The 19,968-nt window shown below is 48.5% G+C and overlaps 1 protein-coding gene across 1 annotated transcript in view; it reads right to left on the bottom strand.

The window, feature by feature from the left end:
- Positions 1–627: 627 nt before the first annotated feature.
- Positions 628–19,968, bottom strand: part of ATF6 (activating transcription factor 6) — a 201,545-nt gene continuing 182,204 nt past the window's right edge. The window contains 1 exon segment of the mRNA XM_019465772.2: positions 628–5,554. Within this exon segment, the coding sequence (XP_019321317.2) occupies positions 5,346–5,554 (209 nt within the window). The 3' untranslated portion in view covers positions 628–5,345.

The raw sequence follows: 19,968 nt of genomic DNA, 5'->3' as shown, positions 1-19,968 counted from the left end.
TGAGCCTTGCAGGGCAGGACCTATATGGGAGCTGTGTCTCTGGAGGTGAAACAATACGGTGGCCGAGAATCCATGTGCTAGAGCAGACTGCCTGGGTCCAAATACTGGCTACACTGCTTCCTAGTCACGTGGCCGCGATCGGGACCGGGTTGTTGGGAGGACCGAAACAGGACAGCAGGACTGACGAGCCTCAGGTATCGTCTGAAGCATATGCTGAGTGCTCAGTGAGCGCCTGCGCTAACGACCCCCGGATGGACCGGCTGCCGTCGCTTTTCAGCGACTGTCTCCATGCACGGGGACACTTGTCGCTCCAAACCGGGAAGAGGCCTTTGATGGGATTGAGTGACCCAGTTTGTTGATGTAGGACAAAGTGTGAGTTCTTAGGCGAGTTTTTTTCCTTAGTAAGATTGTAGTTGAAATATTTGGACACAATAAAGGAAACTTTTACTTAACGAGGCTGGGGGGCAGCGCGGGGGGTGGGGGTGGAGAGTGGAAAAGCGTTCTGTTGTTTCCACCTAAACGGTAACAGGCCACGGAACCCTTTGGGTTTCCCTTCTCATAACTAATCACGTAACACTGAAGATTCATTTGGGGTCTTGTTTCTTGGTCTATACAGAACAAAATAAGGCAGGTTTAAAAATTCTTTATTTGAATCTTAGACAAAGAACAAGCATGGCCTTATAAAGACTTGCTTAAAAGCACATAAATCTGGTGTCATTTACGCATCATGAACCGACGTAACTATTGTTGGAGAGAATCGTAGCCCGTTCCTCGTCTTTTAACCTGTCCTTTGTTCAGCATGGACACGATCTTGGAAGGAAAACCCGCTGATGTGGCTTGGTGAACGCTCTCTCCTCAGGCCCTAACGGCTGCTCGGGTGAAGCACCACGGGTCTCAGCCCCACCACACTTGCCAACGTGATGAGAACTAAGTAATTGGTGTCTTAAGGCCAGATGTACGTGGCGGTTTTCACCCACCGTTCTATGTCCCCCTCATCTCTTATCCAGGTGGCTGGCCTGGCATTTAGGGCCGAGGGTGAGGGGAATGGTCCAATCTGCATTCACTGTGAAAGTCAACCTGCTCATCTCTCTGGGGTTCCCATGTGGGGGCCGTCTCAAGCCTCCGGGTTTAATTAATGGTCACCAACTGCACTGGGGACAAGAAGCAACACAGTGTGCTGTTTGTTGACCTTGGCAAATGACAGACCAGGATTTATTTACTCCTTGGTTCCCCAAACTAATATAATGGAGGCTTTTAATGCGCTGCACCTTTAATGCTTAAAGTGAGCAAACCGTTATGTCGAGACTGGTGTCCGTTATCCGCCAGTGGCTAGCCACGACACGATCCACACACAGGACCAAATTTCCCGATCAAGATGCCTCTGTCCTTCTTTTTATACGGATTATTCTGACAGATAACCCGACAGGTAACACAGCTATTTAGAACACACTGCTCAAAGTTCTAGACTTATCTAAAATAGACTTTGTTTTCAGCTTAGTCACTAAAAATAGAAGTTAACAGGATACATTCCGATTTCTGTTTGGGGGGAACAGAACACGGCATTTCTGTTATGTGCATACTTCCGTCTGGACTCCAGCAACATCCTTCTGCACAGTCCAGTATCCTGTTTTCCTAGAAAATAAAAAGTTGACCATAACCCCTAGGAGTGGGGGGTGGGGGGGGGACACAGAAACTGCCCCCTCCCCAAATGTTACTAGGGGTAGAAACGAAAATTTCTCCCATTTCCTTTCTTTAGGCTTTATTCTTGTTTTTAACGTACGTAATTAGTGTTCATATTAGCAGCAAAGATCCTACTTTCCGTAGATTAGAATGACTCGGGATGGGCAAAACTAACATTCTGGTTAAGAGCGTGGGGTGCACAGGTGGTAATAAGCATCTATCGATTCTGGCGTCGGCAGTCGTACTTGAGAGGTTAGTTCGTATAAATCAGCGGCTAGTATAAAAGGCTCCATTGGAGCTTCGGTTCCCGCGGATCTGCTGCAGGAGCCCGGAGTCAGCCCATCGGTGCGCAGTGGAGAGAGGGCGTTCCTGGGTGGACAGCTTGCGGGAGGTCGGACTGGAGGGGACGGGGGTCTTACTCTGGCTCGTCAGTAAAAAAGGGGTCACTCCTCATAGGTAGTCGACGTGGGAGTTGCTTTGAAACTTTTCAGTGTCGCGGAGTCAAATGCGGGTTTTTCCCTGTGCTATTTTTCTGCCAAGTTTCACAACCTGAGCTTTAGGAAAATGGCAAGAGCCAGAAAGTAGTGCAAAAGTTGCAGGAGCTGGACAGCTGTCCAGTGTCCAGGACTCCCAATGCCACAGCGACGGCTGTCTTGTCGGGGTCACTGCCGTGACGACCGGGCTCCTGCCCGGCAGGAAGGGTCCAGCCAGGAAGGTTTAGTCGGGACAGTGTCTCTTTAAAAATGATAGAAAAATCAGTTTGAATCCCAAGTTGCTTGTCTGTTTCTAAGTAATGTTTATTTAGAACATTCAAGAATGACTCATAGAACATTGCTGCTTTCAAATACCTCCGTGTCTACTCCTTGCTAACAAGAAAAGGCAAAGCCGTGCCAACTTGGTGTTGGGAGGCTGCAGTCATTTAGAAAAAAGTTAGTTTTCTTAGATTTTTTTGGTTTACTTGTGAAAAGACAAACCCTGACACTCAATAATCTAACGTAAAGCTTCTAAACTATAAGCCTGGCAAGCACTGGATTCGAGATGATCCTTGTACAAATCCTCACTTTGGAAAGAGGCCGTCTACACCTACTACTGTAATGCAGCTGCATATCTGTTCTGAGTGAGCTGAACGCCCCCCTGGGGAAGGAGCCCCTACGTCTGACTCAGTAGTTCGCACGGGGAAACACCTACTTCCATTAAAAGCCTAAAAACGTGGGATTTGCCACCAGGTGAAGGACCATTCCTGGCCGTCCCCATCGTCACTTCCCGAGACTGCAGCGGGGGCGGCCCCAGGGGAACAGGGTCCTGTACCTCCTGGGGGGACTGCCCGCTCTAGTCTAACCAAGTCCCTGCCAGCTTGCAAAACCCCACTTAAAAAATAAATTAAAATGATATGTACACATATATATCCTGGGGGCAGAACTCCTGGCTGCAACCCCCCAGAGGCGATTTCACCAACACACTAAACCAAAACACCAGCTTGCTGTATTAACGAATCAGGTGTAGCCGCTTGCTATTTCCCGACAGCCCTCACTGGCGGGAGCCTTACACGTGTTGGATCAAAAGCACTGTGGGGCCCAGGGCATAGTAGTGGGTTTGATGGAAACTCGGACGGTGGAATACTTCTTTGCAATTGTCAGCGGCCATTCGCTCGCTTCCTGAAACCGCACCCTGAGAAGCCCGCTCCCTCATCTCCAAACACCAAGTCAAGGCCAGGAAACCACGAGGAGCTGGAGGGTCAGCAGGGGGAGTGGGGGGGGGGGGGCTCCCAGGCTGCCGCTGAAGGTCATGACTCCTTGCTGTCCCTCCCGCACGTCCACCTGGAGGAGAGGACTTTGGGGGGGCCGACGGCATGACCGCCACCTGCCGGCGGACGGGTAGGGAGAGCTGGGACAGACGGGGAGGTGCACGCGCAGGCCGCCCTGGTGGGCAGCTCCGGCAGGCCGGGGGCTGGGGAACGAGGTCACCTTCCCACTGGCCGCGGCCACCGCTGCTTTCTCAGCTGATCTGCACGACGGACGGAAGGCACGGGGACGGAGAAGAGACTCCAAGAGAAGACGGTCCTGTGACCTGCGGGTCTCGTTGGCACGGCCCTCTCGTCCTGGTGCCCGTTCCAACTGGAGCATCCCAGGAAGACAGTCCCTGCCGGGATAGGGCTCCGGACTCTGGGAGGCTTGTGCGTGGGGCAGAGCGAGGCTCGTTATCACGGCCAACTCCAGACGGCCGGGTACCCGGGCAGCAGGGCGCTCCTCCCCCACACTGCACGCGCAAGTTAAACTGATTTCCTCGGAGAGCATCCAACTAGCTCGGGCAGAGGGGCATCACCGTCCAGAGCCAGAAGCCCGAGCGATTCTTCAGATTTCGAAGCCAGGCCTGACTGTGCGGGCTGACAACGCCCCAGCCGCACGGTCCCCTGGAGGATTAGCAGGAAGAGGCGGCCCGGGCGATTAGGGTGAGAAGTAGTGTTTGCAAAGTTTTGCAGGACGAGAATAAGGAAGACTCAGTCGAGAAACCGAAGGCAGAACATCAGAGAGAAAAAGAAAAGCAGCCAAAGTACAATAAGATACAAAGGAACGTGGGAGGGCTATTTCTTCTTCTTTTTTTAAAATGGGAGGACAAAGAAGTGAATTCCTTCACTGCCTTTTCCCTGGAGAAGCTGAAAATTATTGCCGAGTTCTGGGAGGCACTGGCCAAACAGGAATCCAAGCTCGCCTGTCTGCACAGTCTTAAGGAATAAGTACTTGTCGGTTCTCAAGAGAAAAGAAAACCTGTTTGCTTCACGTCCCTATCGGCAGAAGGTGGGTAGTGGGTGGGAATTCACGGCAAAAGTGAAGGGTCTGTCCCGGGGTCCTTGAGGAACCCGCACCAGGCTCGTAATGAGGGCGTACAGGCTCAGATGCTAACGCTCAGCGGCCTCGGCATAGATGGCTGCTGTGGCTTAAGCTTAAACTCCAACAATCGCATCGAAACCTGCCGCGTCTTCCACGTGTGTGTTCACAGAGCTGCCCCTCCTCCCACGGCCCACCTCGCTCTCGCATTTTGTCCTCTCCAACCTGCCACCCTCCCTGTGTCCCGTTTGAACCACAATCCCAGGTAAAGACCAACCTTCCCCAATGGGGAGTCTTTTTCTCCCCCCTTTTGCCTGAAGCTCCACATTGTTTTGACCTTTTGGGGGGGGTGTTTTTTTTGGCTGTTCCGGTTCCGAAATCTGTTTTCCAATCAGCACCATATCCGCAACGGATCTGCATGAAGTCGACGGGAACGCTCATCCGCGGAAACACTTGGCGTGCTGCACGGCTGTAAATAAAAATCTCTTTATCAAGAAGTGAAGTGAAGAGGAGGGAAGGGGATCTTACTGTAAAGATGACTATTTAAACCAAACAGAAATACAGAAGAGACAGCGATTCAGAAAGTACAGGAAACAGTCCACCCCAGGCGGCATTGGAGGACAGGGAGGCGGCTGCCACTGGAGAAAGGCCGTCTCCCCCGAGTCTGAATTTCAGTGCTTTCCAAGTGGAAGGGCAGATGGTGAAAAACAGCTTTTCCCACTCCCTCGAACCCCACTGCGAGGCGGCTCTGTGCTCGCCACCAAGCAGGCAGGAAGGAGCATGTCTCCCCGCCCTGCGGTCTGGCAGAGTCCCGCTGCTTTGCCACGCAGCCCCACGTCACTACTGTAAGGACTCCGGGATGGTGCTGACGACGTGGGCTGCCTCCGCGGCTGCAGGAGGGGAGCCAAAGAAGGTGTTGGTCCGATTCCTCTGCTGATCCCGGAGATAAGGAGGAACGGACGAGCTCTTGATGTGCAGAATCCTGGTGTCCATCACCTGACAGTCAATCTGCATCATCACTTCGTAATCCTGCCCGTTGATCACGTTCTCTGCGGGAGGAATACACATACGGAATCAATATTCAACAGACTGTGCGATTCCGCCGTCAGCGTCGGTCCCAGAAAGACATCAACAAGCTTTAACGGCTGTGAACTGTCAGTACGCTTTCAAGGGAACAGAGGGGCTCCCTCAGTCACCAAGCGGCGCCGCGGCCGGGCTGGGTGCCGAGACGGCCTGTCCTCCTCGGTTCCAGCTCCCAAACCGCCTCCGTCGGTTCAGTAAGGTCTCGGAGCAGTGGCCGAGTTAACACCAGAGCTTCTGTCCACAGACATCACAGGAGGATTTCTGTGGCGGGTGGAGGGAAGAATGCTGAAGCGCTCCCTTCCCCTTCAACAGTGGGAACGGGTAACTGTCCAAAGAACAAACCTATCGTGTGGGCGGCAAGGAGACCTGGGCCGAGACTACGTGCCTCCCGTTCATCAGTCGTGTTTCTAATTTCGCTAAGATTCCCAGCTACGAGTTTAAAGGTCTGCCTTAGCAGCATAAAGCACGGGAAAGACAAGCTGTAGACAGGACAGTGATGCTCTTGCCCAGAGGTCCCCATCGCTCCCCTTCCGCCCGAAGGGACTCCCATTCCAGAGTTCTTGATTCCTGGTGCAAGAGACGAGTGCATTTCCCATTTGGGATTAGAGAGAGTGCTACAGGACTTGCAGGTAAACTAGAGGCTATTTGCAGAGGGAACAGGAAAACCACACAGAGCCACACTTACCTGACACGTGACACTCATCATGAGTTCGACATATACAGACACATGCTCTTACTTCCTAAGAGGATGAAAACTCTTTGTTTTAGGGAGAGAGCCAAATCATTTCCCGGTTGGTAATTCTGGGTACTCGCTTTCCAACTTGAGGTCAATGAAACTTGGGCATAAAACTGGTGAGGGAACTGTAAGCGGATGGTCTTTCCGAGGCCAGCTGGACATTCACAGCAATGCAGTCAGAAGGCTGTGAGTGCGGAATTCACGCCTGCGTGTCCGTTAGCGTTTCCCCTGTGAATCCCGAGCTGGGAGGGGGACGGGGCAAGGGCTGAGCTTACTACCTGTTTATGAAGATGATACGCGGCCCACCGGTGACTTTTGAAGTTACACGCTGGGCTTCTCCAGGACCAGGAATTGAATTTAAAAGTAGAATTTTTCTTTTTTTGTTTTACTTTCACACTGTGTATGCCAAGTACTATTAATCTAGAGGAGGGAAACCCGGAGTCTGACATCTGATCTTCAGATTGCATTGTTATGTTTGGGAACACTGAGCCATGGAGTGTGTCACAGGTTACGATTTACAGAAATGCGCTAATCCAGGGCGTCTGAAATTAGGGTCTAATGTACAGACTTCAGGGAGTCCATACGTTCCTTCAAATTGCATGCAAACTTCTGTGTGCTTATTTTTCTGGAGAAGGGCCCCAATCACATTCTCAATGGGGTCTATGACTTCCCGAGAGTTGAAAACTACTGGATCTAATAACCCATCAACTTTAAGTTCCCTGAGCAGATGTTAGTCTATTTCAAAGCTAATGGAAGATTCCATCCCTCCACTTCTCTTGGTTGGTTACCTGCTGTAATTTTTAACACATTCTCCATGGATGACTGATTTCTCATTACAAGTATTGCAAATGTCTTCTATTACACTTGGAGCGGATTTCCTTCTTTCCCACTTTACTAGAGAGGAAGAACTGTGGGCACTGACTAACCTTACCTATTCTTTAAGACCGTCGCTCTGGACACTTCAATTTTAGGAGTCCTGCCACTATGCGGTGACTAAGTAATTTGCTTAGCTTAAAAAAAAACAAACAGGTATAATGGACATAAAATATTAGTTTCAGGTGCACAACTTGGTGATTTGATATTTATATACATTGCAAAGCCACCACCACAGTACATCTAGTTATCATGTGTCACCAAAGCTAACACAATATTACTGACTACATTCCCCCATGCTGTACATGAAAGCCACACGACTTGTTTTAGAACTACAAGTTTGTACTTCCGGATTCCTTTACTGTTTTGCTCCCCACTCCAACCCATCTCCCCCTCGGGCAATCAACAGTCTGTTCTCTGTCTAGGAGTCTGGGTTTGGTTTCGTTTATTTCTTTAGATTCCACATATGAGTGGAGTATGTCTTTTTGGGTCTGTTTATTTAACTTAGCATAACATCCACTAAAGTCCATCCGTGTTGTTGCAAAAGGCAAGATTTCATTTGTTCTATGGCTGAGTACTATTCCATCATACGTATAAATATATATGTCTAAAAAAAAATTTTTTTTTGAGAGAGCGAGAGAGAGGGAGAAACAGAATCTCAAGCAGGCTCTGTGCTGTCAGTGAGGAGCCCAACACGTGGCCTGAACCCACGAACCATGAGATCATGACCCGAGCTGAGATCAAGAGTCGGACACTTAACTGACTGAGCCATCCAGGCGCCCCCCATTTGCTTATTTTTGCTTTTGTTTCTCTTGCCTTTGGAGTTAGATCCAAAAAAACATCACCGAGAGTGACGTCAAGGAGTTTACCACTTATGTTAACGTTTTCTTCTAGTTTTATGGTTTCAGGTCTTCGAGTCTTTAATCCACGTTGAGTTAATTTTTGTATATGGTATAAAATGATGGTCCTGTTTCCTTCTTCTGCACGTAGCTGTCCAGTTTGCCCAACACCATTTACTGAAGAGACTGTCTTTTCCCCATTGTATATTCTTGCTTCCTTTGTCAAAAATTAACGGACCATATATGAGGGTTCGTATCTGGGCTCTTGATCCTGTTCCACAGACCCACGTGTTTTTGTGCCAGCACCATACTGCTTTGGCTACTATGGCTTTGCGGTACAGTTAAAAATAAGGGAGCGTGGTACCTCTGGCTTTGGACTTTCTCAAGATTGTTTTGAGTATTCGGGGTCTCCTGGGGTTCCACATAAATTGTAGAATTACTTGTTCTAGTTCTGTGAAAAAATGCCATTGGCATTTTGATACGAATGGCACCAAACTTGTAGGTTGCTTTGGTTAGTATGGAGAGTTAACAATGTTAATTCTTCTAATCCCTAAGTATGAAACATCTTTCCATCTGTCTGATTCTTCTTCAGTTTCTCTCATTAACGTCTTAAAGTTTCCAGTGCAAGGTCTTCCACCTCCTTGGAGGTATTTTATTCTCCTTGATGTAACTGTAATTGGGATTATTTTCTTGATTTCTCTGATAGTTCGTTATTCACGTATAGAAACACAACAGATTTTTGTTTACTGATTGTGTATCCTACAACTTCACTGAATTCGTTAATTCTAGTCCTTTTTTTGTGGAATCTTGAGGGTTTTCTAGGCCCAGTATTATGTCGTCTGCCAATAGCGACAGTTCTATTTCTTTTCAATGTGTATGCCTTTGTTTCCTGCCCAACTGCAGTGGTGAGGACTTTCAATACTATGTTGAATAAAAGTGGTGACAGTCGGCATCCTTGTCCTGTTCCTGGTCTTCGAGAAAAAACTTTCAGCTTTTCACCACTGAGTAGGATGCTGGCTGTAGGTTTGTTGTGGACGGCCTTTATTATGTTGAAGTCTGCTCTTTCTATACCTACTTTGTTCAGAGTTTTTATAAGCAGATGTTTAATTCTGCCCAATGCTTTTTACCGCATCTTTTGAGGCGATCATATGATGTTCATCTTTCATTTTATAAATGCGGTGTATCATGTTGATTAATGTGGATGTTGAACCATACTGGCATCCCTGGAATAAATCCCACTTGACTGTAGTCTATGATCACTTTAACGTATTCCTGAATTGGGTTTGCCAGTATTTTGTTCAAGATCTTTACATCTGTGTTCAGCAGGGGTGTTGTCTTATAATTTCCTTTTCTTGTAGTGTCCTTGTCTGGCTTGGGCATCAGGGTAATGCTGGCCTCGTAAAATGAGTTTAAAGTGTTCCCTCCTCTTCAATTTTTGGAAGAGTTCGAGAAGGATAGATATTAAATCTTCAAATGTTTGGTAGAATTCACTAGTGAAGACATCTGCCCCGGGCTTTTGTTTGTTTGGAAGTTTTTGATTACTGATTCAATCTTAATAATTGGTCTACTCAAATTTTCTATTTCTTTATGTTTGGTTCAGTCTTGGAAAATTCTGTTTCTATAAATTTATCCATTTCTCCTAGATTGTCCAATTTATTGTCAAATAATTGTTCATAATAGTCTCTTACGATCCTTCTTATTTTTGTGGTATTAGTTTAACTTTCATTCCTGACATTATTTGAGCCTTCTGTTTTCCTGGTGAGTCTAGCTAAAGGTTTGTCTATTTTGTTTATCTTTTCAAAGAACCAGCTCTTAGTTTCAGGTATCTTTCCCATTATCCTTTTAGTCTCCTATCTCATCTATTTCGGCTCTGATCTTTACCTCCTTCCATGTACTAACTTTGGGCTTTGTTTGTTCTTCTTCTAGTTTCTTTAAGTGTATAAAGTTCAATCGTTTGAGATGTATCTTGTTTCTTGAGGTGAGCTTGTATCGTTATGAACTTCTCTCCTCACTTTTGCTCATCTTACAGTTTGTGGTATTTGTGTTTGTTTTCAATTGTTTCTAAGTATTTTCACCTTTTGACTTCTTCTATGACCCAGCAGCTGTTCAGTAATGTGTTGTTTAATCTCCATGTACTGGCAGTTTTTCTAGTTTTCTTATAATTGATTTCTAATTTCATACTATTGTGGTCAGAAAAGATGTTTGAAAGGATTTCAACCTTCTTGAATTTACTGATCTGTTTTGTGGCCTAATATGTGATCTATCCTAGAGAGTGTTCTGGGTGTACTGGATAAACATAATACAGCAGCAGAGACAGACAGAGACAGAGCGTGAGCAGGGGAGAGGCAGACAGAGAGGTTAACACGGAATCTGAAGCAGGCTCCAGGCTCTGAGCTGTCAGCACAGAGCCCCACACAGGGCTCGAACCCACAAACTGCGAGATCATGACCTGAATCAAAGTCTGACACTCAACCAATTGAGCCACCCGGGCACCCCTGATTTGACTAATTTTGTGTTTTAACCTCCATACTAGCTTTGTAAGTGAATGAATCCACTATTTTTACTACAGATTTAGTTTTTCTCGTGAGATTTTTACTTTCACAAGTTTTCTTGTTATTAATCACTGCCATTTCTTTGTAGCTTAAAGAAGTCCCTTTAACATTTCTTGAAAGGCTGGTTTAGTAGTGATGAAAGCTCTGGAAAGGTTTAGCTTTAGCTAAAGCTCTGGAAAGCTCTTTATCTATCCTTTTAATTCTGAATGATAACCTTGCTGGGTAGAGTATCTGTGGTTGGAAGTTTTTTCCTTCCAGCACTTTGAATATATCCTGCCAGTCTCTTCTGGTCTGCAAAGTTTCTGCTCGAAAATCTGATAGCCTTAATGGGTTGCCCTTGTATGTAACAATCTATTTTTCCCTTGCTGCTTTTAAGATTCTGTCTTTAAGTATTTTAATTATAATTATAACGTGTCTGGGTGTGGATCTCTTTGGGTTCATCTTGCTTGGAACTCTCTGGGATTCCTGGATCTGGAGGTCTGTTTCCCTCTACAGGTTAGGGGAATTTTCTGCCTCTCTCTTTCTTCTCCTTCTGGGAACCCTATAATGTGAATGTAATTCTACTTTATGTCTTTTTGGTCCCTTAAGGTCTCTTCATTTAAAAGAATTCTTTTTTCTTTCGGCTTCTCGGTCTGGATGAGTCCCACTGCCTTGTCTTCCAGCTCACTGAGCCTTTTAATGTGTTACTCTGCCTGCTGTTGAACCCCTATAGCATATTTCGGCTCAGTTATTTTTCTCTTCAGGTCTCTGACTTCTGTTTGGTCCTATCTTATATTTTCTTTCTCTCTGATGAAGTTCTCACTGTGTTCATCCATTCTTCCTCTGAGTTCGGCAATCACCTTTATTGACTACTACTTTAAATTCTTTATCAGATTTCTGAACCTCTGTATCATTAAAGTCTTTTTCTGAGGTTCTGTCTTGTTCTTTCATCTGGAACATATTTCTCTGTGTCATTTTGTTTGATTCCCCGTGTGTTTCTATGTATTAGACAAAGCAGCTCTCGCTCTCTCTCTCTCTCTCAATCTTGAAGGATTGGCCTCTGTAGGTGATGAAGCTTCTCATTCAACTTTGCCCTGGTTCATGATTATCTCTTGAACCTTTGGGACAGTCTACACCACCTGATTTATTCTTGATGTGTCCCTGTTGTTGAGAGTGTGCCAAGACCTGTCAGTGTTCCCAGGGGAGGAATCTCATTTAACACCGAGTTCAGGAAGTTAAAAGTGAAATTCCTCAGGCCAAGAGCTTTTAAAGCGTGCTGCTCAGTCAGTTGAGTGTCCAACTCTTGATTTCAGTTCTGGTCATGATCTCATGATTGTGGGATCAAGTCCTATGTCAGGGCGAAGACTGCTTAGGATTTTCTTTCTCTCTCTCTGGCCCTCTCCCCCCTCTCTCTCTCTCTCTCTTTTTTTTTTTTTAATGTTTTTATTTATTTTTGAGACAGAGAGAGACAGAGCGTGAGTGGGGGAGGGGCAGAGAGAGGGGGAGACACAGAATCTGAAACAGGATCCAGGCTCTGAGCTGTCAGCACAGAGCCCAACGAGGGGCTCGAACTCACAGACCGTGAGATCATGACCTGAGCTGAAGTCGGACGCTCAACCGACTGAGCCACTCAGGCGCCCCACCCCCCTCTTAAAAAAAAAAAAAAAAAAAAGAAAAAGAAAAGGTATGCAAAGAGACAGTCGTAATCCCTGTGCTGGCCGCCAGACCAGGAGATCTGGAGGTGTCACCTGGGCAACAGTTTTAACAAGTGGGGCTCCAGATGAACGAATAATCTCCTTTCTGGGAGGATCTATAAGATCTGTCATGAGGCCAGGGGAGTGGACACAGAGGTTATCTCCCTGGCTTACGCTCCCCGGGAGCACCTTATCAGCCTCTCCCTGTGTGGGCAACCTGAAGCCTACTGCCCAGGCAGGAGCTCGAGGGTAGCTGGCCTTTTCCCCAGGGAGACTGCTGGTCTGTGCAGTGCTCTAGGGGTGGTGGCCCGCCAGGAACTGTATTCTCCACTGTTACCTTCCCATGGAGCTCAGGAACGGCAGCCCCCTGGCACTAGGGCCAGGCAACCAAGGGCAACACCGTGTAGACTGTGCCTACCTGCTGACTTCAACTAGGCAGGTGGAGAGCGTACGGGGCGGGGCATGCTCGCCGGCTTCAGAAAGGCAGCCGGAAGATGAGCCCCCCTGTGGGCATCAGGACTGCAGCAGGAGGGCACCTTCCTGTGCCGGAGCACCGGCTGGGGGGTGGGGCAATGCTGCGCTCAGCTGCCAGGGAGAGGGGGAGTGCGGCACCTGCCTACAGGCACTTTCTGGCTGCAGCGAGGCAGCAGGATGGTCTCCTCCCTGTGTGCTGGTGGGGGCGGGAGGGGGGGGGGTGGCGGGTGCAAAACTGGCCTCACCAGTGCCTCTCCTCCGGGAGAGTTTCGACCGTCTCCCCTCCAGCTGCTGCTTTTAGATCGGCAAGTGAATTTCCTTCTTATCTAGTCTAAGCACTTGTCAAACTGCTGTCTGTGCACTGGGTCGGGGTGAGTGAGGCTGCAGGCAAGCTCTCTGAAAAGGGACCTCGGTTTCTACAGTCCTTTGGGTTCTTTGGATAATCAGCCCCGTTCACTTCCTAATAAGCCGGATGTTCTGGGCTTGTCTCTCCAGTGCAGGACTCGCGGGGCCTGATGTGGGGCACCGACCCCTTGCTCCCCGGGCAGAGGCCGCGGGCTGGTGAGCTCCTTCCCTGTTGTGCGTCGCTGTGCCGGGGACGGGGTTTTGGCACCCCTGCGTCTCTCTGCCTCTCTCACCCGTCCGGATGGGGTCTTTCTACCCTTTGTCGGGGAGAAGCAGAGGGAAACTTTCCAGAGGCAGCTGTAGGTGTGTGCGGGAGGAGGGGAGTCGGGATCTTCCTATATGACCACCTTGTGGAAGTCGTTTGCTCATCTTCAGAGAATTAAATCCGAATGCCTGCAAGTTAGCCAACGTTTCCTACCAAAGCGCTTTCTTTCCCCGCTTCTCGGGCAGCTGCGGCTCTCTGGAAGACAGACAACCTGCCCGTGCATTTGGAGCCATTTCATTTGGAACGTGCGGCTGGGCTCAGATTTCAAGGGGTCACACCAATCGTTTCCTTTTGGAACCACAGTTACTCCCCGTTTCAGAAAAACTGTGTGTGTTGCAGGGGGTGCAGTCATGCTCACGTGCACGCTGGGGCATACGTGCCCAGATAACGGAAAGCACATGTGTTAGAGACATGTAACATACATTATTAATTTTTACTGCTTTTCTGGATTAATGTGGGATCCAGATGACAATTTTGAGATCAGGAGTAGGTTCCCTCGTACATGGCCCAAGCCACCTGCAAAAGTCACTACAGCCCGTGTGCCTGTGGTGGTTCACACCGATAACTGATTTCCCTGATACCTTAAGTGCTGAGAAGAAACGGAGGACCTGGTGACAGAAGCTCAGATGCCTTGAGGGAAAAGTCAAGCTGTGGCCTGGCCCCCAAACCCGGGAGTCCCCAGCCGTGGCTGCAACGGCACTGCCACCTTAAGCCCAGCCGGAAGACTCCGACGAAGGATGGTCTAGGCGGCCATAAAGACGGGTTCGGTTCTTTACTCCTTTCTGGAAGCAACGACTTCTGGGGCAAGGAAACGATGAGTGCCATCGGAAGGCCACCAGGGAGGATGGGAATGCCTTGAGCCGAATTCAGGAAGCCCCTTCTGAGTGACAAGCTGGGGTCTCCGGGCGTGAAGTGACCTGCCGCGAGGAGCCCCAGGTTACCCGAACCTCTGCACGACAGTCGAGGGGCCACGGCGTAATCTTCTATCCGCTCCGTGGGACTCAGTAAAGAGTTCTCTGGGCGTTTCAGTACTCACCCCTGCATCTCACCACTACTGGTGAGGTTCTGACTATTTTAATTAAAGGAGGACGGACTGGGAAACAGCGTATGGTAACTCGGGACCCCTCGCCTGGGCTGTCGGGCGTGTGTTCACGCGGTACACTTGCAGGAGCAGCAGAGAGGCTCTGAAAGTCCCCTCGAAAGGGCAGGTGAGGCTCCTGTTACCTTTCACTCCAAGGCTGTGAGTGTGGTCGATAACTCGTCGTCCCTGAAAGGCCAGCGTCTTCAACTGTTGCCCATGATTCGCGCCTCAGTGTGAGTAACAGACTCCGCGCCTCCCCTGCGGGCCAGGTCCCCGCCGTCCACGCGCAGCGCCCTCGTACAAAGAGCGTCAAGCGCAGGAGCCTTGGGACAGGACAGCCGAGAGCCGAGATACGTGACAGGACGGCTAAGCTGTTTTGGGGTACTTAATAAAAAAAAAAGACCTGGACTGTTCGGGGAAAGCTGGCCCAAAAGGAACGGCATGGAACGAGAGGTTAAGGGCTCGCTGTCCGTCACCTCTCAGCAAACATGCGGCTACCGCACAGGTGACGAAAGCCCTTTTCCGTCCCGGGCCTTCTGAAGTAAGCAGGAGAATGAGACGAAACCCTGATCTGAGTCAGGAAAAAGGTGTAGAAAAAAAAAAAAAAGGATACTTCGAATACAAAATTCATCAGCCACATAAAAAGGAAAAGGAATGAAGGGCTTCAGATACGGATGCTAAAATGTGATTCTGAAAGCTCAGAAGGGTTGAGGAAGCAGCAGATGTGCCTGGACCCTGGAGGTGGAAAAACTCCAGGCAATGTGGAATTTTGAACAGCCTGTAAATGCACAATAACCGAGAACGGCCTGCCAGGAAGGAGACTGCCAGCTGGGTGGTGGCTAACCCACGCCAGAACCTTGACCATAAACAGAATTTAAAGATGCAGACGTTTCACAGGAAGTTTAATTTTAAGAAGTCACAAGACTTCAATGCTTTGCAAAGGAGCATGTGTCATAAAACAGATTTCTATTCGGGATCAGACACTAATCCTAACAAGAGGTAGTTGGCTCCGTGTAAGCTAAGCTGGTGACAGGCAGCGACAGGCTGTCGGTATCTGTGCCTGAACCCAGTGGGGTTGCATGGACAGTAGATAAAAATCCGCCAATTCACAGACCACAAGAGATACCTTCAAGCAAAACAAACAAAAGGAAAAATACGGAAGGAAGTCCAAAAGGGGAGACACGGGAGGGGAGGGGAGGAGGTGGGGAGGGAAGGGAATACAATGAACAGTGGAGCGGCACAAGGTCACGCGGCATGGCGGCTCCCAAGAACTCCCATAAGCTGGGGCCACTACGCCTGGTCCATCTTATCGCCAATTTTCAACTCGAGTCCTGGTTTTGACCATCCCAACACACCATGCATTGTATCTCTGTCGGTATTTTTTCCTCTATTTGGAAAAAAATGCCCTTTCTGCTCTTTCTCACCCAAATTCTCTCTCCGAGTTCTATTAATCCTCTAAGGTCCATTTGAAGTCCCACTTGTTAGAAACCTTCCACGAGAACTCGGCCACTGACCTTTTTCTTCACACCCAATATCTCAATGTTCTACTTAATTGAACTGTGTCAAAATACTACAGAAAAGAGCTTTGGCTCCTTTAAGAAATGACTGGCACTTCCGAAGGTGGGGCAGCTAGAACCTCTCCCCGCTCAGCTGGGAGGGACCCTAACAGTCACACTACGGATGGAAACACAGTAGGTACTTCCGACTTGAAGAGTCTTTCTGGAGACGGAAGGAACACGGACAAGCAAAAAGAGCTCCTTGCAACCCCCATGTCTGCCCTCTGCCTGAAGAAACTAAAAGCAGTGGGGGGGCGGGCAGGACTTTGGGCTGGGAGTGTCCAAAGATAGGGAGACCCGGGGGAGGGGAGCAATATCATGTTTAGCTGTAAGACAAACCAGGAACTTGGGGGGCCCCTGGGGGGGCCGGTCAAGTGTCCGGCTCTTGGTTTCAGCTCAGGTCATGATCTCGTGGCTCGTGGGTTTGAGCCCCACATTGGGCTCTGTGCCGGGGAGTGTGGAACCTGCTTGGGATTCTCCCTCTCTCTGTCTCTCTGCCCTTCCCTACTTGTGCTGTCTTTGTCTCTCTCAAAAATAAACTACTAGAATTCAGGGGGGCAGGAGGTCAGGATGCTGGACAATCTGCAAGGCACAGGGATAGTCCCACATCTCGTGCAATCTTCACATAGGTTAAAAAAAAAACCCCCCTTATTATTACTATATTAATCAAGACAGAACCTCACTGGTTTACTAGGCAGTGTGGCTTCAGAATACATTCTATAACTACCCCACTATGCTGGGACTATCGTTTCTTTCTGAACTCGAGAACTGTTCATCTCATGGACGCCTGGGTGGCTCAGTTGGTTAAGTGTCTGACTTCGGCTCAGATCACGAACTCATAGTTCGTGGATTCAAGCCCCGTGTCGAGCTCTGCACTGACAGTATGGAGGCTGCTTGGGATTCTCTCTCGCCCTCTCTCTCTGCCCCTCCCCCGCACTCTCTCTCTCTCTCAAGATAAATACATACATTAAAAAAAAAGGGTTCATCTCAGAAAATCACATCACCGGTGGCCAGAACCACTCTTGGAATCTGATCACTGTCAGGACACATTGGCATCAGTCTGCATTTCTAGCAATTGCTCTCGGGACAGTATGCATCGGTGCAAGTACCTGACTTGGTCACTACCTCTTCTATACGATATATGACGCCTGAACATTGTACATAAATAGTCATGAATTCAACAGACATTTACTGAATTCCTACCACGTGCCAGGCACTGAGGACGGAGGAGTGAACAAAACAGGAAAAGAAATTCCTGTCCTCACAGAGCTTAGTTCTTATAAAATGAGAGAGGAGGCAGAGACAGAAAGTATACAGAATGTTAAATAAGTACTACGGAGGAAAACAAAAGCACGGAAGGAGGTTAGCGAGTGTGGTGGGTGGGGAGGGGCATGCGGGTTTAGACACGGTGCCCAGGGCGCCTCTCCTAGAAGGTGATCTCTGAGTAAAAACGTCAGGAAGTGAGGGGCAAGCCATGCAGCCCTCAAGTGGAGAGTCTCGGGCACGTCTGAGATGCCAGGAGGACATTTAGTAGAGAAGAGCAGCAAACGACAGGAAACAGGTGAGGCCTGATGGGCCGGAGAGAACAGGGCTAGCACTGTAACTCGGGAGTTGTCCTACAGACAAAAGACAGATGGGACCAATGGTATCACTCTTGGGGAAGGAGTGATGGGAACATGTGGGTTAAGAAGAATGAGCATGGGGGCGCCTGGGTGGCTCAGTCGGGTTTAGCATCCGACTTTGGCTCAGGTCATGATCTCATGGTTTGTGAGTTCGAGCCCTGCGTCGGGCTCTGTGCAGACAGCTTAGACCCTGGAGCCTGCTTTGGATTCTGTGTCTCCCTCATTCTCTGCCCCTCCCCCACTCTCTCTCTCTCTCTCTCTCTCTCTCTCTCTCAATAATAATAAACATTAAAAAAAGGAGGAGGAGGGAGGAAAGGGGGGAGGAGGGGAGGAAAGGGGGGAGGAGGGGAGGAAAGGGGGGAGGAGGGGAGGAAAGGGGGAGGAGGGGGGAGAAGGGAAGAGGGGAAGGGGGGAAGAGGGGGGAGGGGGAAGGGGGAAGGGGGGAAGGGGGAGGGGGAGGGGGAAGGGGGAGGGGGGAGGGGGAGGGGGAGGGGGAGGGGGGAGGGGGAGGGGGGGGAGCATGAACAGGTCTTGAATCTCATGATTGATGAGATCGAGCCCGCATCGGGCTCCACACTGATAACACGGAGCCTGCTTGTTCTCTTCTCCTCCCTCTCTCTGTGACCTTTCCCCACTCGCATACATGCATGCTCTCTCAAATAAATAAACAAACATTTAAAAAAAGAAGGATGAGCATGAGGAGAAAAGGGAAGGTCTGAGGTTTCATCAGATCACGGAGAGTACCTTATCTGAGAAACCAAACTCAATTTGTAACCTACATTGATCCATTCATTCATTCACCAGTATTTGAGCACTGATTACAGGCCAGGTACTGTTACGACTCTTATAAACATTAGGTCCCAGACCATATTTAGGCGTATCCAATTAGACCTAGGGAGCATTTTCTAAAGGAACACGGACAACATATGATGGGTACAAAACTGTCAGTCAACATTCACTGAGTGCTTTAAACTGTGAGGGATTACAGAAGAAAACGGGGCTTCTTCCTTCCATAACTTCCTGGAGTGTTTGCAAAAGCAGAATTTAAAATATTTAAAACCTTTAAAATATTGGCAGTCCAAGATGGCGGCACAGGAAGACCCTGAACTCAATGTCCTCCCATGGACACACTGAATCTACACATATAGAGCAATTCCTCCTAAGGAAGAACTGAGGATTGGTTGAACAGCTTCTGCACAATAAGCAACAGAAGGACCACACAGAGAACGGCAGGAGAGGGAGATATGGCTGGAGTGTGCCAGCCAGTGCCATTTTTTACGTCTCCCCCCATCAAATCACAATAGCTCAGGTGAGAACAGGGCCAGCCTGCTAGGGCCACCCCAGCTCCAGCTGTCCATCCCCCCAGGGTAACCCCAGCATGGCACTCCCAGGATGCCTGGCCCGTGCCTATCTAGGCTGCCAGTAATAGTAGGGGACTTTAATATCCTACTTATAACCACAGATCACCCAGACAGAAAAATCAATACAAAAGCATTGCCTTATTAGACCAAATGGACTTAAAACTTAAGAATACACATTTCCTTCCTCCCTCCCTCCTCCCTATCCGAATAAACATTTTCAAGGGGTGCCTGGGGTAACTCAGTTAAGTGTCTGACTTCAACTCAGGTCATGCATGATCTCGTGGTTCGTGGTTCCTGAGTTCGTGCCCTGCATCAGGCTCTGAGCTGATAGCTCAGAGCCTGGAGCCTGTTTCTGATTCTGTGTCCTCCCACTCTCTCTGCCCCTCCCCCACTTGTGTGCCCTCCTTCCCTCTCCCTCTCCTCTCTCAAAAATAAATACACATTTAAAAAAACTTAAAAATGATGGCGCCTGGTGGCTCAGTCGGTTAACTGTACGACTTCAGCTCAGGTCATGATCTCCTAAGTTCGAGCCCTGTGTCGGGATCAAGACTGATAGGTCAGAGCCTGCAGCCTGCTTCGGATTCTGTGTCTCCCTTTCTCTCTGGGCCCCAACTCCACTAGTGCTCTCTGTTTCTCAAAAATGAATAAATGTTAATTTTTAAACATTTTTTTTAAAAAAGAATCAACATTTTCAAGTGTACATGGAACATTCTCCAGGATAGATCACATGTTCAGCCCAAAACAAGTCTCAATAAATTCAAGAAGACTGCAATCTTACCAAGCAAGCATATTTTTCTGCCACAATAGTACAAAACTAGAAATCAATTACAGTAAGAAAACTTGAAAAAAAAACCTACAAATAAGTGGAGACTAAATATGCTACTAAATATCCAGTAAATCAATGAAGAAATCAAAGAAAAAATTTAAAAATACCTTGGGACAC

The sequence above is a fragment of the Panthera pardus genome, unplaced genomic scaffold (assembly GCF_024362965.1).
Source record: "Panthera pardus isolate Hobbes unplaced genomic scaffold, ASM2436296v1 HiC_scaffold_21, whole genome shotgun sequence".
Taxonomy (NCBI): domain Eukaryota; kingdom Metazoa; phylum Chordata; class Mammalia; order Carnivora; family Felidae; genus Panthera; species Panthera pardus.
This window is presented reverse-complemented; position numbering and strand designations above follow the sequence as displayed.